This window comes from Macrobrachium nipponense, chromosome 37 (genome assembly GCF_015104395.2).
Source record: "Macrobrachium nipponense isolate FS-2020 chromosome 37, ASM1510439v2, whole genome shotgun sequence".
Taxonomy (NCBI): Eukaryota; Metazoa; Arthropoda; class Malacostraca; order Decapoda; family Palaemonidae; genus Macrobrachium; species Macrobrachium nipponense.
In genome coordinates this window covers 19,017,025-19,040,087 of record NC_061097.1, presented here as the reverse complement: position 1 = coordinate 19,040,087, position 23,063 = coordinate 19,017,025, and the positions used below count along the sequence as shown (strand labels likewise).

At 38.6% G+C, this 23,063-nt stretch overlaps 2 protein-coding genes across 6 annotated transcripts in view; both read right to left on the bottom strand.

Moving 5' to 3' along the window:
* Window positions 1-11,476, bottom strand: part of LOC135209047 (anoctamin-10-like) — a 269,749-nt gene extending 258,273 nt beyond the window's left edge. For 3 of the 5 annotated variants that reach the window (XM_064241591.1, XM_064241595.1, XM_064241596.1), the window contains exon 1: window positions 11,348-11,476. The gene's annotated coding sequence lies outside the window, so the exon portion shown is untranslated. Of the gene's footprint in view, window positions 1-10,922; window positions 11,144-11,220 lie in introns of those variants that run through there. The other 2 variants (XM_064241592.1, XM_064241594.1) reach the window with 2 other exon arrangements.
* A 1,737-nt stretch (window positions 11,477-13,213) lies between these two features.
* On the bottom strand, window positions 13,214-22,665 carry LOC135209314 (titin homolog). Its single transcript, XM_064242018.1, has 3 exons — window positions 22,622-22,665; window positions 21,180-21,435; window positions 13,214-20,870 (listed from the first exon to the last, which is right to left on the bottom strand). Exons 1-3 carry the CDS (start codon window positions 22,663-22,665, stop codon window positions 15,336-15,338), a joined length of 5,835 nt encoding a protein of 1,944 aa, XP_064098088.1. The 3' UTR covers window positions 13,214-15,335.
* Window positions 22,666-23,063: the final 398 nt, after the last annotated feature.

Sequence of the window (23,063 nt, the reverse complement as noted above, 5' to 3'; positions counted from 1 at the left end):
CTTCAAAGAAACTCATCAGTGAACTGAACTGAATATGGAATATAAGTCAAAGGCCAAACACTGGGACCTGTGAGGTCATTCAGCGCTGAAACGGATACTGACAGTAAAAGGTTTGAAAGGTGTAACAGGAGGAAAACCTCAAAGCAGTTGCACTATGAATCAATTGATAGAAGGTGGAAAATAAGATGGAAGAAGGAGAATATGAATGGAGATACGGTAAAAGGAATGAAGGGGGTTGCAGCTAGGGGCCGATGGCACTCTGCAGAGAACCTTAGGTAATGCCTACAGTGCACCACGTGAGGTGGACTGACGGCACTACCCTTTTACGGAGAAGCTCATCTTCGTCATGTGGTAGTGCCGAAGGTGTGGACCTCTGGAACTTACAAATCAACCGAAATGACCGAGTTCGCTGGCTGGTGGGGACCTTACACCAAAGGAGCTCTTCAGTGTGAAAAGGCCTAATGTGGGCTACTGGAAAGGAATATAGAATTTTGGTCCAAGGCTAAGTTTGGTTTGCTTGTTTGTATGGTGTTTTTTTTTGATGGAACCAATGGTTATTCAGCAACGGGACCAACGGCTTTACGTGACTTCCAAACCACGTCGAGAGTGAACCATCACCTTTCTAGAAATACACATCTCTCACACCTCAATGGAATGCCCGAGAATCGAGCTCGCAGCCACCGAGGTGGCAGGCCAAGACCATACCGATCACTCCACTGAGGCACTTTTAGGTCCAAGGCTAAGCGTTGGGCCTATGAGGTCATTCAGCGCTAAAAGAGAAAGAGAATGAAACCCTCGCAGTTTCACTACGAATCAATTGATAGGAGAGGGTGGAGAGTAAGATGGAAGAAAGAAAATATGAACGGAGGTACAGTAAAATTAACGAAAGAGGTTGCAGCTAGGGGCCGAAGGCAAGCTGCGAAGAACTTTAAATAACACCTACAGTCCACAGCGTAAGGTGCACTGACGGACCTACTCCCCTATGGGGTTCTAATAAAAAAAAAATGACAACAATCCAGACTCCTAACTAAATGATTCACGGGTTAAAATCATCACCATCAATCATAACATCGCTATAAAAAGGCCGCACATTCTAGAAAACTAATGACTAATCACTATCAAACTTTCGATGCAAATGATGACACGCCCCCCCCCCCCCCCCCCCCCCCCCACCCCCCTTCCGTCACTGCTCACGTCAGCCAGAGATCTCCTCCTCAATTTCACGAGTTTTATTTCGTCTTCACCTTCCTGGCTCTGTGTATTTTCCTTGCTGGATGCAGACGTCATCCGGGAACATTCGTTAATGAGTCACGAGTTTAAGGCAGACTATGAAGAGAGAGAGAGAGAGAGAGAGAGAATGTCCTCTTCCATAGTTTCGCGCACACCAACACAAGAATTTTTGTAACATACAACGTGACGTTTTTATATTCACAAATATTAAGCTAGGATATAGTTTGATATCCAGGTTCACTATACCAATTCACCGTGTATGTATATATATATATATATTATATTATATATATATATATATATATATATATATATATATATTATGCATATATATATACATATATATATATATATATATATATATATACGTATATACATATATATATATATATACGTATTACACACACACATATATATATATATATATATATATATATATATATATATATATATTGTGTGTGTGTGTAGATTATATATGTATATATACCTATATACATATACATATAATTTACAAGCACAAACACAATATATATTTATATATATATGAAAATTTGTCAGATATACATTCACAGCTTTTTTTATACGAACCAATAAAAAGCCACAAAACTCATTCTATATCGAATTCATCATCACAACAAAAGGAAGACAGTCGGAACAGATGTACGTTAAGTGATTACACAGGTGTAAGCGATGCAAAATGAAGTGATATTTGTGCCTCTGCATTTGCAAATATAAATAAAGATAGATACATAATATATCACTTTATACTCCTTTAAAAAAACTGTTTCCCTTTTGGGAAAAACGAGGCTCTGGCCGGGAGATTTCAAATGAAGGAACCAAAGGAATTTAAAAAATAATAATAATAATTTCACAAAAGCAGCAAATCACACGATGCGATTGCAAGCAAAGGGAGACAATCGTTTGCTAAGAAATTCGAGGCATTAAACTGATGAGGATGATGGAGGAGGAGAGAAGAAGAAGAAGAAGAAGAAGAGAAGAAAGAATTTGAAAGCCTGCCAGTTCACTCTTATTCTTTTTAGGGTGCCGTATTTAAACTTTGTGTTGTGTGTGTGTGTGTGAGAGAGACGAGAGAGAGAGAGAGAGAGGAGATGAGATTGAGAGAGGAGAGAGAGAGAGAGAGAGAGAATGGAAGTGTATGTTGAAGTATGCAGCGAAGAGGGGGAGAGAGTAAGATAGTGCTTGTGTTTAAGAAAGCAATAGGGAAAGAGATTAGTGAGAGAAATGAAATTTAGGTATGAGAGAGAGAGAGAGAAAGAGAGAGAGAGAGAGAGAGAGACCTTACCTTACCTTACCTTACAGACCTTACAGTTCGTTCGGGTTGCCCAGGTCCCTCAGTGTGAGGCACCTCTAATGTCTACCAGAGAGTTGCTAGTACATCTTCCGGTATATTTTGCATCTTCCAATCTTGGATGGTCTGGGATGCAGTTTAGATATTTGTCGAGCTTATTCTTAAACACATCTACGCTCACTCCTGATATATTCCTCAGATGAGCTGGCAACGCATTGAATAGACGCTGCATTATCGATGCTGGTGCGTAGTGGATTAATGTCCTGTGTGCTTTCCTTATTTTTTTTTTTCTGGTATAGTTTTTGGGCACTATTAATCTACCTCTGCTTGCTCTTTCTGATATTTTTAGTTCCATGATATTTTCTGTTTATTCCTTCTATCTGTTTCCATGCCTGAATTATCATGTAGCGTTCTCTTCTCCTTTCTAGACTATATAATTTTAATGATTGTAGTCTTTCCCAGTAGTCAAGGTCCTTAACTTCTTCTATTCTAGCTGTAAAGGACCTTTGTACACTCTCTATTTGTGCAATATCCTTTTGATAGTGTGGGTACCATATCATATTGCAATATTCAAGTGGACTACGAACATATATTTATAAAGCATAATCATGTGTTCAGCTTTTCTTGTTTTGAAGTGCCGTAACAACATTCCCATTTTTGCTTTACATTTTGCCAAAAGAATTGCTATTTGATCATTGCATAACATGTTCCTATTCATCATCACACCAAGGTCTTTAACTGCTTCCTTATTTGTGATTGTCTCATTCATTAGGTCCCCTATATGCATATAGCTTTCCTTCTCTGTCTCCATAATTATTGATTCAAATTTATCAGAGTTAAATACCATCCTATTTTCCTCTGCCCAATCATATACTTTGTTAAGGTCTCTTTGTAGAGCGTTTCCTATCTTCGTCACAAGTAATTTCTCTACTTATTCTTGTGTCATCAGCGAAACTACTCACTACCGAATCCTTAACATTACTGTCTATGTCTTCATCATAATAACAAACAGTATTGCAGCTAACACCGTACCTTGTGGCACACCGGATATTACCTTGGTTTCATCCGATTTCTCATCGTTTGCAATAACTATCTGTTTTCTGTTGTGTAAAAATTCTTTTAACCATCTTCCTATTTTATCTACGATATTGTGTTTTCTAATTTTCTTTGCTAATTATTATGGTCTACTTTGTCAAAAGCTTTTGCAAAGTCTAGATAAACCACATCTGTTTCATTTCCGCTTTTCATATTTTTGAATGTTCTCACGGTGGACTAACAGTTGGGTTTGTGTACTTTTTCCGGGTACGAAACCGTGTTGTCCTATATTAAACAAATTATTTTTTATTAAATGTTTCATAATATTTTTCTTCATTACCCTTTCATACACTTTCATAATATGTGATGTTAGCCTCACAGGCCTATAATTACTTGCCTCAAGTCTTGATCCACTTTTGAAAGTAGGGGTGATATATGCTAATTTGTGCTCATCATAAATCTTGCCTGTATCTACACTTTGTCTTAATAATATTGCAAGTGGCTTTGCGATAGAATGAACTACTTTCTTTAACAAAATAGCAGGGATTCCATCAGGCCCTGCAGCAGCTCCATTTTTAATTTCATTAATTGCCTGCACAATATCAGCTTCATTAATTTCTATGTCAGCTAAATATTCACTATTTTCGTCCCTTACTTCTATATCATTGTAAATGGAAGTATATAACGGAGAGAGAGAGAGAGGGGGGGGGGGGGGGGTGGGGGGGCGGGGAGAAGGTAGTGCTTGTGTTTGAGAAAAAAACGGAGAGAGAGATTCAGGTGTGAGAGAAAGGGAAATTTAAAGAGAGAGAGAGAGAAGAGAGAGAGAGAGAGAGAGAGAGAGAGAGAGAGAGAGAGAGAGAGAGAGCGAGCTAGTTAGTTTACTCTGTTCGTAGAAATTATTAGCTACCAAGACGGGAAGAAATTACCTATGCCCTAAAGCAAGGCAGTGTTAATACGAGCAATCCAATACACTGTTATTCCCAGGGTATGCGAAAATACACACTGTATATACGTTGTTTACATACTCATCCACCATTAAACCTGACATTGACAGCGATATACGGAATGTATTTCAGCATACCCTAATAAAGAGTATGATAGCAGGTATTAGTAATTGCTTAAAATATCTTCTATTTAAACAATGTTTACTAGGTGCATCTTTTGTATGCATAACCTGCAAGTACTATATCAAGGCAAACACACACATATATACCATTGCTTTAGTTCTCCCTATTTATTGTCCTATTTAAGTAGGCATCTGTTTGTCATCTCTTTATTATGTAGATTGATCTATTTGGTGTTAAGTGGTCAAGTTCTTTACTAAGCGTTTTTTTTCACACGTATTAATTTCTGTGTAGGATCTTACTTTACCGGCTAATGCGGGTTTTCAGATTTTTATCATATGCATTTGTTCGTTGTAAATAATAATAATAATAATAATAATAATAATAATAATAATAATAATAATAATAATAATAATAATAATTAATCAAAATACAAAAGGGCAAAGTAACAAAGACTGAAGGGAAAAAGCTACCAGATGGGAACAACATCAAACACATAGATGAGACGGGATACAAATACCTGGGAATAATGGAAGGAGGGGATATAAAACATTAAGAGATGAAGGACACGATCAGGAAAGAATATATGTAGAGACTCAAGGCGATACTCAAGTCAAAACTCAACGCCGGAAATATGATAAAAGCCATAAACACATGGGCAGTGCCAGTAATCAGATACAGCGCAGGAATAGTGGAATGGACGAAGGCAGGACTTAGCAGCATAGACCAAAAAACGAGGAAATATATGACAATACACAAAGCACTACACCCAAGAGCAAATACGGACAGACTATACATAACACGGAAGGAAGGAGGGAGGGGTCTACTAGCATAGAGGACTGCGTCAACATCGAGAACAGAGCACTGGGGCAATATATGAAGACCAGCGAAGACGAGTGGCTCAAGAGTGCATGGGAAGAAGGGCTGATAAAAGTAGACGAAGACCCAGAAATATACAGAGACAGGAGAAAGACAAGCAGAACAGAGGAATGGCATAACAAACCAATGCACGGACAATACATGAGACAGACTAAAGAACTAGCCAGCGATGACATATGGCAATGGCTACTGAGGGGAGAGCTCAAGAAGGAAACTGAAGGAATGATAACAGCGGCACAAGATCAGGCCCTAAGAACCAGATATGTCCAAAGAACGATAGATGGAAATAACATCTCTCCCATATGTAGGAAGTGCAATACGAAAAATTAAACCATAAACCACATAGCAAGCGAATGTCCGGCACTTGCACAGAACCAGTACAAAAAGACGCATGATTCAGTAGCAAAAGCCCTCCACTGGAGCCTGTGCAAGAAACACCAGCTACCTTGCAGTAGTAAGTGGTACGAACACCAACCTGAAGGAGTGATAGCAAACGATCACGCAAAGATCCTCTGGGACTATGGTATCAGAACAGATAGGGTGATACGTGCAAATAGACCAGACATGACGTTGATCGACAAAATCAAGAAGAAAGTATCACTCATTGATGTCGCAATACCATGGGACACCAGAGTTGAAGAGAAAGAGAGGGAAAAAATGGATAAGCATCAAGACCTGAAAATAGAAATAAGAAGGATATGGGATATGCCAGTGGAAATTGTACCAATAATCATAGGAATACTAGGAACGATCCCAAGATCCCTGAAAAGGAATCTGGAAAAACTAGAGGCTGAAGTAGCTCCAGGACTCATGCAGAAGAGTGTAATCCTAGAAACGGCACACATAGTAAGAAAAGTGATGGACTCCTAAGGAGGCAGGATGCAACCAGGAACCCCACACTATAAATACCACCCAGTCGAATTAGATAGAGCAAAAAATAAATAAATAATAATAATAATAATAATTCAGTAGCAAAAGCCCTCCACTAGAGCCTGTGCAAGAAACACCAGCTACCTTGCACTAACAAGTGGTACGAACACCAACCTGAAGGAGTGATAGAAAACGTTCAGGCAAAGATCCTCTGGGACTATGGTATCAGAACTGTTAGTGTGATACGTGCCCATAGACCAGACATGACGCTGATTGACAAAATCAATTAGAAAGTATCTCTCATTGATGTCGCAGTGTCATGGGACACCAGAGTAGATGAGAAAGAAAGAGAAAAAATGGATAAGTATCAAGACCTGAAAATAAAAATAAGAAGGATATGGGAGATGCCAGTGGAAATTATACCCATAATCATAGGACACTAGGGACGATCCCAAGATCCCTGAAAAGGAATCTTGAAAAACTAGATGCCGGAGTAGCTCCAGAAGAACGTGCTACTAGAAACAGCGCACACAGTAAGAAAAGTGCTGGACTCCTAAGGAGGCAGGATGCAACCAGGAACCCCACACTATAAATACCACCCAGTCAAATAGGACGACTGAGACACGAAATAAACATCGATGATTACTCAGAGTAAAACACTATAAAGTTACTTTAAATTCTAGGGTACAGTGACCCACCGTGTTGCCCCTCTAACGAAGGATTCTTCAGTTAAAAAGGCACTTTGAAAACAACACTAACAATGATAATAAATGCACAAAACTGACAGATTAAATCAGGTAAACCTTAAGGAGCACAAACAATGTGATCCTTTTTAAAGAGTTAAAACAATACAGCTCGTTTCCTACTGTTAAGGTTAAAAAAAACACAGGACACAAATAAACATAAATAAAGACCAGCTGTCATTCCACAGACTACGAAAACCGGCAGTTCAAAAAACCAAAGTTTATGTTTCCGGTTAGTAATATGTTTATTCAACAGGCAAGGAAAAAGCATTCCTCTTCTGCCCTTCTCACCTCTACCTCTTTCTTTTCTTTCCGCTTACTTGGCTAAAAGGAGGTGAACTGTCCATTTGTAAGGCAAAATTTTTTTTTCTTTTGAGTTGTAAAAGTTCTGGTGATTCATCTTCTACCCAGTTTCTTGCATCTTTCCGCTAAGGAATGAGTTGATCTTCCGGGTTGGGGAATCTGATTACGGTTTTTTGAGTTTTCTTATTTCTCTCATTTTGAAGGACTCAAAAGGGATTAAAGATGGATTCTTCTCGTCAACCACGCAAGCGAGCTATGGCCCATAATTCATAGGTTGTAAACCAAGGGCTGTTTAATATTAGTGTAATTGTAAACATATGTAAGTTACTTGAAGAAAAAGTTCTAATCCTTACTGAATGACTAAATTATTCTGAATAATCATTACAGTATACGTCAAGATATCGTTTAAAGCAATAAAAATACTCGCTATCGACAGAAAAGTGAGCTTACAGTCGTGACATATGATGCTCTATTTATTTACAAAATAACCGACATTGGTAAATAATTAGGATACTGGTAGACTACCATTGAAAGAAAGTTGATACAAGACTGAAACTATTAATGCAAAGACGAAAGATGGTCAAATGTTTTGTTGTATCGACGAGCCAGTAGTGGGTCCTTCCTGCGATGAGCGAATGAGCTCATGTGACGTCATTGTCTGACCGACCTGTCGTACCCACTACGACAGGTCGGTCAGACAATGACGTCACGCGGGCTCATCGCGGGCAGGACCTACTACTGGCTCATCAATACAAAACATTTGACTATCTTTCGTCTTTGCATTAATAGTTTCAGTTTTGTATCAACTTCTTTCAATGGTAATCTACCAATAGCCTAGTTATTTATCAGTGTCAGTTATTTTGTAAATAAATACAGTCTCATATGTCACAACTCTTAAGTCAATTTTCCTATAGACAGCAAGGGTAAGAATTCTATACTTCTATCTTGATGTAAACTGTAATGATGATTACTCAGAATATCGCAGGAATTCAATAACTGTAAATAATTTGTCCTCAAGTAACTCTATATAATTACAAAAGTACTAAATATTCAACTTTCCTTGGCATAAAACCTGTAAAAGCATGGACCATGGCTCACTTAACATGGTCGACTGGGGTGATTCATCATTAATCCCTTGCCTGGCCAACTTGCCTTAGTGGGTCTTTATCTGTGTGTACTAGCAGGGTATCTCTAGAACAGGCAAACAGAGTTTAATGAAATTTGGCTGATGATATCATTTGGTAACTCTCCAGGACTAACTCAATTTATGGAGAAACTGTTGCCAAGATGACGATTTCTCTCCATACGAACTGTCTCGGCTCCGTGCTCAACATCTTGCAAGGGTCAACTAGGGATTATGTCTGGGAACTTTCATCAAATTCTCTTCGTATAGTCTGGATGTAACCTATTGGCATCCCCATGTAACAAACAAGGAGAAAGGAACTAAGTTTCTACAGGAATCCAAGCCAGCTCCACCTAACCTTATCTCACCTCATAAGACATGAGCATATTTAATCCTTACCAAATCAAACCTGAACGTCCATTGCCTTACCTAACCTAATTTTACCTTAAGTCACCTTATTCAATCTGAATTAACCTAACCTAGCCTAACTTAATCTTACTTTAGCCACAACCTTACCCTCCCTAACCTTACCTAATCTGAACCATCTTTCCTTACCTTACCCAGTGTAACCTACTCATGAAACTCAACCAATTTTATTTTAATTATTCTCTGCAGTGTCCCGCCTATTAACCCTTTAGCTATCCATTTGTCTTAGTTTTCATTTATCTTCTTTTAATGAACACCATGACAGCAGATGACCCAGCATTTGGGTATGGGGCTCAAGCTCTCATATATCACTGCAAAAAAAAATAAATAAATAAAAAACAGATAATGTACCTGAATCACGATGGCTGGGTTGGTTTCCCTCTCTTATCTATACTCTGCGTCTCATCCTGAGAGCCACAAAAGCATATTTAGATCTCTGTCACGTTTAATAAACTGAAGAATAAAGAAATTGTTAACACCGATAACTGCCCCCAGTTAACTTTCAAGAACACGCCGCTGAACCTGAACATTGCCAATTTTAAGAGTATTCAGATGATTATTATAATCGTTTACCCTTGGTAGGGCAGGTTTCCTCGACACCTCAGCAAAATATTTTCTTTGGGGTTTGACCTTAATAAGACTACGTTATCTTTTTCCGGGTCTACGGAACAAATAAAAAGTAGTTAACAAACACCCCTCCTTTTTTTTTTTTAATCCTACAGGCCTAGGTTACTTAAGCACTTTAGTTACCAGTTTTCGGCTTCCTCCAGAAAGTTAAGAACCTCTTTTTGGAACATCGTATTTCCTACAGGTCAGCAGAATGAAACTTGCTAGCTGCTGATACACGTCCATTTCTTAATATCATGACAGATCTATCTCATTGCAAAACGTTCAATCACAAACTATTATAGTCTTGGATGTCCTTGAAGAATATTACTATGTAATCAAGGTATTTTTCACAGACCAGCTGACGACCAGACCTTATTCAGTGTTGATACATCTACATGGATATGAAAAGCTATCGTACCAATGAAGTAGAGGTATCGTTTCACAAGTTATCATCGAAGAGATAAAATAGCAGTCACTTATGATGTGAAGATGAGGCTTAATACGTTTGGCGGCTGTAAAAACACAATCACTGATTCTCCCCCAGAATACTTTGAACAAAGAACTGACTGAGTGAGTGACTAGCCCCCAGCCCGATTCACACAGCCAGCCTTCTAGAAGTAACTGTCTGTTACTACCGTCTCTCGATTACGTAAGGAACATTGTTACGCAGAACATCGAAAGAATGTAGCTGTTGCTAGACATCCCGGGCGGCCATGGTCCTCGCGAATATATATTAGTGTAATAAAAGCGCTCCGAAATACGTAAACACGCGCATGAATTCCTGAAGGTGCTGCGCCGAGTATTTCAGGAATTTGAGCTACGGCGGAAAGGATGTCAGGAAGACTAAAGAGAATTTAGTACAAATAAGAAAATTAATCTCTATACTGGAGACTCAAGTTACAAGGAAAATCACGAGTACTAGGGAAAATTGAGCACAAATATAAAACCGTATTCTGGTGAAGCAAAAAAACAAAAAATGAAAAAAATACTTGAACATAAATGCTAGAGAAAATTTTGCATTAGTAAACAAAAATACCAATAAAATTTGCACAAGGGCACTGGGTTTGCTTTACTGCATTGCAAGAATGACTACGTGAAAATCTTCTCTAAAGAACACATAATAAATATCCTAAGAATTTTGAAAACGTCTAAATTTGATTTAAAAATATATACACTGAAAAATATATGGGAGCAAATGAAGCTACCAGGAGCACACAGATGCATTTGTGTACCTCTGAGCTACTGAAAATGATTCTGAAATGACCAAACAGGAACAATGAAAATGAAAGTTGAAAGAGAGGAGTCTATGAGCATGCACTGAATCATCCTACCGTCACCAAGTAGTTTTGCTCTCCCGGGATTTGGGGTTAGAGGGCTCTCCTGTAGTACCACCTGACCTACACTCCACTAAAGTCACCGTGAGTCCTGTGAAGGTCAACAACGGGACGGACTTCCAACAGACTTTCTGCTCGGATTCCCTTCGGAAGCACGGCGGACTTCCACGGCAGAAGGCCCCTTGGAAGCAGAAAAATAAAAACACCCTTGCGACCCGTGAAGGCAAGGGGACACTTATGGCGACCTCGCAGGGGCACTCCGAAATAGCAAAAAAAATAAAAAATAAATAAATACCCCTTTTCCGCAAAGAAAGAACTCCTGGCGGAACCTCCGCTCGTCCACCAGCAGGTTCGGGTAAAATCCACTCGATGGCACACTAGCAAACAAAAGGCATGGACAGAGACGAATGAAAGAACCTTACACAAATGAGAACCTGCCCTTTCTCTCGCTCCCCTCACTGTGAGAGAGAGAGAAGAACCGTCCAAGGTGAACGCCGGCCCAAAGGCTTCCTTCCTCCAACCGGGAGCCTGAAATAGAACTATCGAGGCCCAGAAGAAGAAGAAACCTGTTTCTCTCTCACACAAACAGGTGCTGCTCGCTTTCTATGTTTAGCTCCACTCTCTCTCTCTCTCTCTCTCTCTCTCTCTCGCTCTTTCTCTCAGTTGTTATAGAATACAGTATGAGGGAACGCATGCCGTTGCTCTCTCATTAATAAGGAATAGAGAGAGAGAGAGAGAGAGAGAGAGAGAGAGAGAGAGAGAGAGAGAGAGAGAGAGCAATCTCTTCATTTGCAGACATTTTTACAGAGATTAGACAATCGGAAGGCAATTTAGCATTATACGTCTATTGATATAATAGACAAACTATTCTGGAGTTGGTTCATGTACTAGCTTACGCTATGCGTCTTCTATAATAGTAAAGAATAAAATGAAAATGTATTCATTCATTTCTTACCCTAAATGCAACCAACGCCACCCCAAACAAAGCACTTTCGCTTAGGTTATGGAAAATAAACGTTATTAGAACATCTCTCTCTGACCTGCATTACGAAAATGAGAACTGAGTCGATAAATGTCGTCCTATACATTATTCATCATGACCTGACCCTGAACAGCATTTCTACGAGAAATACGAAGACGCTCTGATAAGGGCGGATAAAAAAATATATTTGCTCGCGAAGGCCTTCGCGAGCAAATATATACGCCATTGCTGTTTGAAAAAAGAAATCAGAAAGACGTATAAAAATGTATTTTATGCAAAGGTCTCAGAGAACGTGCGAAATTCTGCAGTTTCTTTATGTGAAAAACCAGAAGCTTTCTGATACTATACTTGTGTAACTTAGAGGCCAACAGTGGGATAAATTTTTTTACCAGTTCCACGCCTTGCATTCAATAAAGACCACGATGCTAATAATGAACCTGGCCTGTAAAGACCTTGTGAACTCGAATCCCAGATGAGACGGGAGAATGTCTTCATCCACAGTCTTTCGAATTTTAAGGGTGTCAGTGAAAAACGCATCCAAAATAGAGAAATAGTCAAAGAGATGCGGTCGTTGGAATACATCTAATGGGATGGATGCTCGCCAGAAGAAATGAAATAATATTTTCAGTATGTTTGAAATCCCAATTCATGTTTGCAAAGGCTCTGACGTCTTATTATCAAACAATAAGGCAAACATTTACTCCAGTCAAGCTTCAAATGGTACTAGCTAACAACGTAAGCTTCTACTAGGAAAGGATGTCTAGATGTAAATAAAACAGAAAGCAAGGAAATCAGAAAAAAAATAAATATAAGATAAAATACAAGTCAGGAAAACTAAAAGTTACTCATTGTTAGTCCCTCCATTCAGCCACTGGTTTAACGTAGCATTCATGAAAAACCAAGAATATTAAAACAAACAAAACTACACACAGACATCCAGACAAATGGTACCTTTCCTTCTACAACTTCGAAATGAAAAAATGTCTTCCCACAGTGCAGAGCTACAATTCATTGCCAGCGTACAAGTACAGAACTGAATATTCTTAATAAATACTATACTTATGAGATCTATACATCAGAGGATCTGAAATAATAGTCACAGGTATTTCCCTCGAAACTATTTTATTGCCGAATGGAAAGAATTCAGGACACATTCATCTAGATGCATTCATTACAAGCAAGGGAATATCTTTTATTTCATAATATTTAATATATATATATATATATATATATATATATAATGTATATATATATATATATATATATATATATATATCATATATATATATATATATATACAGTGTACACCAAGGAATAAGGTTATGCTATATTGAGAACTCTGTCCATTATGTATAAATTCTTGTACAATTCCCTGTAAATGGCTGCTACTTTGACATTGGTATCTGCAGTTTGTTTGGTTCCTAAGCAAAAGTATATTGGCATTCTACTGAAGGCAACTAGTAAAGCCTCAATATCAAAGGGCGAAGCTTGACCTCAGGTGATGAAAGAATAAGCTGACATTACTAACAAATTGGGTGATGGGATAATTAACAGCACAGGAACTTGCTGGTTCATGAACATTATCATTTTTGGAAATACCAGCGGCTTCATTAGTAGAAACAACATGGGACAGGATTCAGATATTACTTGTGAAGTCGGAAGCAAACGAGTTATTGTAATCATTACTAATCACCAACATACTCTGCACTAGGCTTATCGGTAAAGAGTCAACAACATACTCTGCAGTTGAATTACTGGTAGTCACCAACATTCTGCAGTAGAAGTGTTGGTAAAGAGTTACCAACACCCTCTGCAACAGAATTATTGGTAATGAGTCACCAACATGCCTTGCAGTAGAATTATTAGTAAAGTATTTGATTGTATTTACTTGCAGTTTTATTGGTGAAGGTCGTTGCAGACTCATCACAGGAGTGAATGGAAATGATTGGTGCTTGCCACTTGGTGCAGATAATGTACAGTCATAGTATGGTCATTGATAATATTGTTAATAGTTGTTAATAGTAACTGAGGCACTCAGTGACAAAGCAGAATATGAAATTATTATCAGCAACAATTACCGGAGTCACAGCTTTGTCAATTCCAACATAGTTCCAACATAGTTAAGACAGATAGTGAATGATATGCAAATTCCGTAGTTAAAACATTTCTATATAGACTTCAACATTAATGATATAACAGGATAAATATCTAATTACAAGTAACAGCAGTTAAAATGCACATAGCACAGCTAAATAGCAACGGAGCAACTAGACTAGCAAGCGTCTAGACGCACGTGCGCCTGATCCGCAGTCAAGAGAAATATGGCATACAGAGACCACTGAGTAATTTCTTCATGTTCTTACCATCCGGTTGGTTTTCTTTCCCACAGACCATTTTACAGCCTTTAAAGCCAGCACTATTTATGTTGTTACTGAGGATAAACGTTTGATCGCTTTCAGGCTAACCTGCCGAGTGCTTTTCCAAAATGGGATAATTAATTTCCATATCTTACTCACGTGAAGAAGCGATGGATTCAAAAGGTAATAGAGTAAAATACTGTAATTCATTTATATCTGACATATATGCTTTGACAACAATGCTCTTTGTATGCCCTTTTCTCCTTCGTATTGGATATTTTGGATTCCTTAACAAACATTGCCATTTGATAATATTGCAAGGAATCCCAGCAGAGGGACTTGAGAAATAATTAAATAATTGTATTCATACGTCCCTTAGTACTAATAAAGGCTATAAATAATTTTAAAAAATGCCTAAATGAGCACACCACTATAAAACAAATGACGGAATATAGTATGTCTGGAATAAGCTGATATACTTCATGAGAATATATAGAATAATCTTATATAATAAATATAAATGACTACATGATATAAATAAATGATTGGAAATTCTGTTATGATCACATCCTTAAAACCGTGTAGCAATCTGAAGTCCATGTCTATATAATAGAGGCCCCACTCCGAGCCGAGTTCTACACAAAATAAAAGTAGTAGACTTAAGGGTACCAATGTAAAACGTGATTTGTTTAGCCTTTCCAAGGTCCTGGAAATCAAATCTATATGTTCACATACAGATTTTATGCAGAATACATTAAGACTACTGGCCAGATGCTGAAAACATGTTCCTTCTTAATAAAAGGCTAAAAATGTTATAAAATGTATCACTTTCCTCAATAATAAAGCATCTTAAAAAGCTTATTCACTACAATAAGGCAGAGGGTGTTATATCTAGGAAATATCAAAACGACAGGCATAAAATTCTCTTATCATGGCAAATACGTATGTGTTGAATAAGCTAGTTCTAAGGACTGATACAGTTGCATTAGTATAAAATTGTTTGCTTAGATTTCTTCACTGGGTTTTACAAAAATTACACTAGACTCTCTGGTATTAGTCATTTTAAATAGTTCATGCAACTTTAACAGCTGTGACATTATATGTGTACTTAGGCGGTACTCTTAAGTCAAGGGCACGGAGGTTATTAAACTCTGTGTAGTTTGAAGTTGATTCTGTGTTGCCTTTAACCGGTATTCTGATCCCTTCTTCCCAAAGATTATCTTGGTTCTTCTTCTCTACTTTGGGACGTCGACTGTCAAAGGTTTTGTATTTATCCTTGACCTCTGTTATTTCACCGAATTTTCCCTCTGGCTTTAGTGATGCACTGTGGCGTCTTGCAATGTTTCTCTGAGAGTCAAGAGGTTTGTATTTATCCTTGATTTCTGTTACTTCTCCAAATTCGCCTTCAGGTTTCAGCTTATCTTCATGTTTCTTGGCGATGTTCCTTTGGGGATTTAAGTTTCTGTAACTGTCATGCAATTCTGAAGTCTCACCAAAATTCCCTTCAGGTTTTAGCTTAGCACTGTGACGTTTGGCAATGTTCCTCTGAACTTCTAGCTGTCTGTACTTATCTCGTACTTCGGTCGTCTCACCAAACTGACCTTCGGGCCTTAGGTTGGCTGAGTGTTTCTTAGCGATATTTCTTTGACGCTCTAGTTCTCTGTAACTGTCTTTTACTTCTGTAATTTCTCCGAATTCACCCTCGGGTTTTAACAGGTCACCGATGGGTTTTGCAATATTCCTCTGGAATGGCAGTTCTTTGTAATTTGCATGTGCCTCTGTTACCTCCCCAAACTTTCCTTCAGGCTTCAGGTTAGCAGAATGCCTCTTTGCAATATTCCTTTGACGCTCTAACTCCCTATAACTGTCTTTCACCTCTGTTATTTCTCCGAAGTCCCCCTCAGGTTTCAGCATATCACTGACAGGTTTAGCAATGTTTCTTTGAGATGGTAATTCCTTATACTTATCACGAGCCTCACTTACTTCGCCAAACCTTCCCTCTGGTCTTAGATTTGCTGAGTGCTTCTTTGCAATATTTCTTTGAGAGTCTAATGGTTTATATTTATCATGCAATTCTGAGGTTTCACCAAAGTCACCCTCTGGTCGGAGATTTGCAGAGTGCTTTTTGGCTATGTTTCTTTGTCGCTGAAGCTCTGTATATTTCTCTTTCGCTTCTGTTACACCTCCAAACTGTCCCTCTGGCTTAAGCTTATCATTGATTGGCTTGGCTATATTTCTCTGGTTTTCTAGTTCTTTGTATTTATCCCGAGCTTCCGAGGTTTCTCCGAAATTGCCCTCTGGCTTTAGATTCGCTGAGTGCCGCTTCGCAATATTTCTTTGAACCTCCATCTGTTTATATTTGTCTTTGATTTCTGTTATCTCGCCAAACTGACCTTCTGGCTTTAATTGGTCCTTTATTGGTTTAGCTACATTGCGCTGGGTTTCTTGACTGACATAGTTATCTCTAGCTTCAGTATTAGTTGTAAACTGACCTTCAGGTTTCAGTTTTGCAGAATGACGTTTTGCAATATTTCTTTCTGCTTTAAGACTCCGATATTGGTCATGCAGTTCTGAAACTCCACCAAAATTACCTTCAGTTTTCAAATTGGCACCATGCTTTGGAGCCACCATTCGTTGGGGTTCAAAATGTCTATATTTGTCACGAATCTCAGATATTTCTCCAAACTGACCTTCAGGTTTCATAGTAGCCTCATGCTTTGGGGCAATACTACGATGAGTTTCAAGCTCTCTGTATTTATCTCTGACTTCACTCAGTTCACCAAAATCCCCCTCTGGACGTAGATTTGAACTCATCTTTTTTACAACAGGCCGTTCAGCTTTAAATTCCCTGTATCTGTCACGGAACTCAGACGATTCCCCAAATTGCCCCTCTGGTTTGAGATTTGTTGACTGACGCCAGATGACAGGGCGTTCTGCGTTAAATTGTCTATATTTATCATGGATTTCACTTGTCTCTCCAAAAGTCCCCTCCGGCTTCAAATTGTCAGAAATTCGGTACGAGTAACGGTTCTGGCCTCCAAATAGGTGGAACATGGCATTATATTCTGATTCACCTTCAGTTGGTCCTTCAAGGAGGAGGTTTGTTTTTCCTCTCTTACGTTCAGGTCTAGAGGGATCAGTTGGTTGGTATTTGTCTTTAACCTCACTTATTTCACCAAATTTACCTTCACTTTTAAGATTTCCACTTAATCGTTTAGCTTTGCGTTTCTCAGTCTGCTGACCCTTGAATTTATCTTTGACCTCTGTTTTATCTGTAAAATTTCCTTGTTGTCGAAGATTATCTTCAGCCTTTTTTTTCTCAGGAGGCTTTGAAGATTTATACTCAAACTTATCTCGTACCTCAGTTTTATTACTAAAATCTCCTACCTGTTTCAAATTATCGGAGTTTTTTTTTCCACTTCTCTTCTTTCCCACTTTAGCATCAAAGTCTTTGTCATATACTGTGTTATTTTGCAAATCTCCTTCTATGGTTAAATTACTCCCATGTCTTTGGACTACAGGCCTTCCAGACTCAAACTTCCTGTGCTTATCGTGAGTTTCAGTAGTACCCTCTAGGTTCCCTTGTTGTTTAAGATTGTCGTTTTTTTTTTTGGGTGTCCGTTTCTTGGAATCTTTCTTAGCGTATTCCTTCTCGTACTCTGTATCTTTTAAAAAATCACCTTGTGTTGACAGATTAGTACCGTGGCGCTGTACGACTGGTCTCTCAGCATAGAATTCACGGTGCTTGTCGTGAGTTTCTGTAACCTCTTCTAGTTCTCCCTCTTGTTTGAGGTTATCAGACTTCTTTCTGGCACTTCTCTTTTTTGCTGCACCTTTGTTGGCAAAGTCTGTTTCATAAACAGTATCCTTTTGAAGATCTCCTTCTGTTTTTAGGTTAGTTCCGTGTCTTTGTATTTCTGGTCTCTGGCTGTCAAAATGCCGGTGTTTATCGTGGGTTTCAGTAGTATCGTCTAGGTTACCTTGCTGTTTAAGGTTGTCGTTTTTTTTTATGAGAGTTCGTTTCTTAGAATCTTTCTTAGCGTATTCCTTCTCGTACTCTGTATCTTTTAAAAAATCACCTTGTATTGACAGATTAGTACCATGTCGTTGTACAACTGGTCTCTCAGCATAGAATTCACGATGTTTTTCATGAGTTTCTGTGATCTCTTCTAGATCCCCCTCTTGTTTGAGGTTATCAGACTTCTTTCTGGCACTTCTCTTTTTTGCTGCACCTTTATTGGCAAAGTCAGTTTCATAAACAGTATCCTTTTGAAGATCTCCTTCTGTCTTTAGGTGGGCTCCGTGCCTTTGTATTTCTGGTCTCTGGCTGTCAAACTGCCGGTGTTTATCATGGGTTTCAGTAGTACCCTCTAGGTTCCCTTGTTGTTTAAGGTTGTCGTTTTTTTTTTTGGGTGTCCGTTTCTTGGAATCTTTCTTAGCGTATTCCTTCTCGTACTCTGTATCTTTTATAAAATCACCTTGTGTTGACAGATTAGTACCATGTCGTTGTACAACTGGTCTCTCAGCATAGAATTCACGATGTTTTTCATGAGTTTCTGTGATCTCTTCTAGATCCCCCTCTTGTTTGAGGTTATCAGCCTTCCTTCTGGCACTTCTCTTTTTTGCTGCACCTTTATTGGCAAAGTCAGTTTCATAAACAGTATCCTTTTGAAGATCTCCTTCTGTCTTTAAGTGGGCTCCGTGCCTTTGTATTTCCGGTCTCTGGCTGTCAAACTGCCGGTGTTTATCGTGGGTTTCAGTAACTTCTTCGAAATCTCCTTGCTGCTTTAGATTATCTAATTTCTTGTAAGCTCCTCTTTTCTTAGAATCTTTCTTAGCATATTCCTTCTCGTACTCTGTATCTTTTAAAAAATCACCTTCTGTTGACAGATTAGTACCGTGTCGTTGTACAACTGGTCTTTCAGCATAGAATTCACGGTGCTTGTCGTGAGTTTCTGTAACCTCTTCTAGATCCCCCTCTTGTTTGAGGTTATCAGATTTCTTTCTGGTACTTCTCTTTTTTGCTGCACCTTTATTGGCAAAGTCAGTTTCATAAACAGTATCCTTTTGAAGATCTCCTTCTGTCTTTAGGTGGGCTCCGTGCCTTTGTATTTCTGGTCTCTGGCTGTCAAACTGCCGGTGTTTATCGTGGGTTTCAGTAACTTCTCCGAAATCTCCTTGCTGCTTTAGATTATCTGACTTCTTGTAAGCTCCTCTTTTCTTAGAATCTTTCTTAGAATATTCCTTCTCATACTCTGTATCTTTTAAAAAATCACCTTCTGTTGACAGATTAGTACCGTGCCGTTGTACAACTGGTCTCTCAGCAAAGAATTCCCGGTGTTTTTCATGAGTTTCTGTAACTTCTTCTAGATCCCCCTCTTGTTTGAGGTTATCAGCCTTCTTTCTGGCACGTCTCTTTTTTGCTGCACCTTTGTTAGCAAAGTCAGTTTCATAAACAGTATCCTTTTGAAGATCTCCTTCTGTCTTTAGGTGGGCTCCGTGCCTTTGTATTTCTGGTCTCTGGCTGTCAAACTGCCGGTGCTTATCATGGGTTTCAGTAACTTCTCCGAAATCTCCTTGCTGCTTTAGATTATCTGATTTCTTGTAAGTTCCTCTTTTCTTAGAATCTTTCTGAGCATATTCCTTCTCGTACTCCGTATCTTTTATAAAATCACCTTGTATTGACAGATTAGTACCATGTCGTTGTACAACTGGTCTCTCAGCATAGAATTCACGGTGTTTTTCATGAGTTTCTGTAACTTCTTCTAGATCCCCTTCTTGTCTGAGGTTATCAGACTTCTTTCTGGCACTTCTCTTTTTTGCTGCACCTTTGTTGGCAAAATCTGTTTCATAAACAGTATCCTTTTGAAGGTCTCCTTCTGTCTTTAGGTGGGCTCCGTGTCTTTGTATTTCTGGTCTTTGGCTATAAAACTGCCGATGCTTGTCATGCGTCTCAGTGATCTCACCAAAGTCCCCTTCAGGAGCTAGATGTGCTCCGTGTCTTTGGACAATTGGACGCTGGGCATCAAACTGACGATGTTGATCATGAGTTTCTGTGACGTCATTCAAATCACCCTCTTGCCGGAGATTATCAGGATATATCTGCTTCAGAGGTCTTTCAGAAGCTTTTTGGTAGTACTCTTTGTTGTATTCAGTTCTGTCCTTGAATTTTCCCTCAGGAGCTAGATGTGCTCCATGTCTCTGGACAATTGGACGCTGGGCATCAAACTGACGATGCTGATCATGAGTTTCTGTGACATCATCCAAATCACCCTCTTGCCTGAGATTATCTGGATATTTCTGCTTCAGAGGTCTTTCAGAAGCTTTTTGGTAGTACTCTTTGTTGTATTCAGTTCTGTTCTTGAAATTTCCTTCTGTGACTAAATGAGTACCTTGCCTTAGAGCATATGGCCTTTCAGCATAAAGCTCTCTGTAATTGTCCTTTGTTTCTGTGATTTCTCCAAACTCTCCCTCTGGTGCTAGGTGAGCTCCGTGCCTGTACACAACTGGTCTTGTAGTGCCTTCGTACCCAAGGAAGTTTTCGGAATAGTCAGTAATTCCTCCTAGCTCACCACCTATGGGAAGGTTGTCTTGCTGATAATTGGGCTGAAATTATAAAAAATCAATATTAACGTTGAGATAATTCTGAGCTCAAATTAAATTACATAAAGTTCCTCCATGGTAGAAAATATTTCTTTCAGTAAAAAAGAGATGCAGCTGACAAATCCAAAGTATGCTCAGCTTTCAATGTCCATCATTTATTTAGAAAATGAAATGAAAGAAAAATAATAACAACAGGCATTTCATATACTTGGAGATGCAAAGTACTAATGTCTTGAAGGTTCACTATAATTAATTATGAGTACAGTACAAAAACATTTACTCATCTTAAACAAGTACAAAAAGCATACGCACCTCTGTTCTTATGTAGTTATTATATTCACCATAAGCAGCCTGAAACTCAGTGGCATCATCTATATCCCCTTCAGGATAGATGTTGTCATAAGGCTGATAGGGCGCCTGTTTTCCATATGCATATGTGTCTGGATAATCAAAGTCATCCTCCTCTGCAGGGTTGTTGTCTTGGTAGTAATAGTTATTGTAAGTGTTCCCGTAATCACTTGTGTAGTTGGGCTGAGAGTTGCCGTATGTATACTGATCTGCTCCTTCCCTGTAGAAGGTAATGCTTTGTTTAATACATACCTCTACATATTTCAGTATAAAAGAAAGTCTGAGGAGAATTATGAAAGCTAAATTTGCGTTATGAATGCCAAATTAGTTAAGTATAACAGACTGTTGAGCAGCTGAACCATCCATTGTATTTTTTAAAAAATTTGCTACCATAACATAAATCAGATTTTTCCAGATAGCCCTTCTTCTATTTTCCTTCAGTTATTCTGTCATTCATACCTTCTTTTATACTGGCATTATCACTGTCATAAACTCCCAGATGCCTATGTGAACCAGCATTGTCCCTTCATCCTACATCCATCTTCAAAACCCTAGATGTACTTAAGCTCACTATTGATATTTTTTCCTTTACAAAGACTTGAGTCTTTCACCAGTCTCTGTAGTTCACCTGCACTGTTACTAATAATGCAGTATGGCCTGGATGTATCAATTACTCCGCATTCCAGTCTCAACCCCGTTTCTAATCTTATGAATCTATACTTACATCTCGGCTTTCAGATATATTAAATACACAAGTACCTTCACCTTTGGCTCACTCACCCATCAATATATCCTAACACAAACCCGGCTATATTACACCAAGTTTTAATTGCTTTGTACAAATTATTATCTGCACTTACATCTACATCACAGTTCTAACACTGTAATCATAATCTTTCTTTTCAGATCCATGTATGTCACATATTTTTTTCTTTGCACTCTCAGATTTATTACAAAATATGCATCTGATACAGCATCTCCGTTCTAAGAATATGTTCACTATCCTTACCATATCGATCAACCTTATCTGTCTCACTTGATGCAATTGTAGCTCTCCTACTTTCTCATGGAAGCTTCACTTCCTCTTTGTATACCTTGCACAACCTAGACAGCCACTCATAATTTTACTCCTAAGTACACCAACGAACATGAAAGTCTATCAACTCCAAGAGCTTTCGTGTTCAACACTCTCATTTCCCACCTCACATCCTAAACAATAATAACCACAAGCAGTCTTAAATTAACAATGGTTCCTCAATCTGTTATCAGTCAGTTCTATCCCTTTTCCATCCTATACCTTTTCCATCCTATACACACCATGATTTTCTATTGTTTGGCAAGTCTCATTATCTAGCTCATTGTATTTATGGTAGTAAGGGAAGGTTCTGGTGCTCTGTAGGACATGCCCTATGCCACTATATGCAACAGAAGGCTTGAGCAAAGATGTCATCTCCACCTCTGGCTAACAGTTTTGATTTGCTCCATTGTCAGGATTTTCTGTCCTATTCAGGAGTATGTGTTTGCTCGTTTCTTCTTCCTGATGCTCACAGATGTTTTGTGGTTTCCTTGAAGAAGGGAGGATGACGCCCATTTTCCCTTGCATGTTCAATGCAGGCAGTTGTTGATTTATGTTTATGGGTTCTGCCCTTTGCAATCTGTGGAACCAGGCTTCTCTGTGCATGATTCCTGTGCCTTCAATAATATTTGCAATGTTGGTTTATGGTCATGGGTGTTTACATGGTGTTGGAATATTGCCCCTTGGTTTCAGTGGGCTTGCAATTGTCTTTGCAGAGTGGTAGAGGTGCAATCTATGTAGCAATTACTGAGGGCTTGAAATTTCCCTTCTGT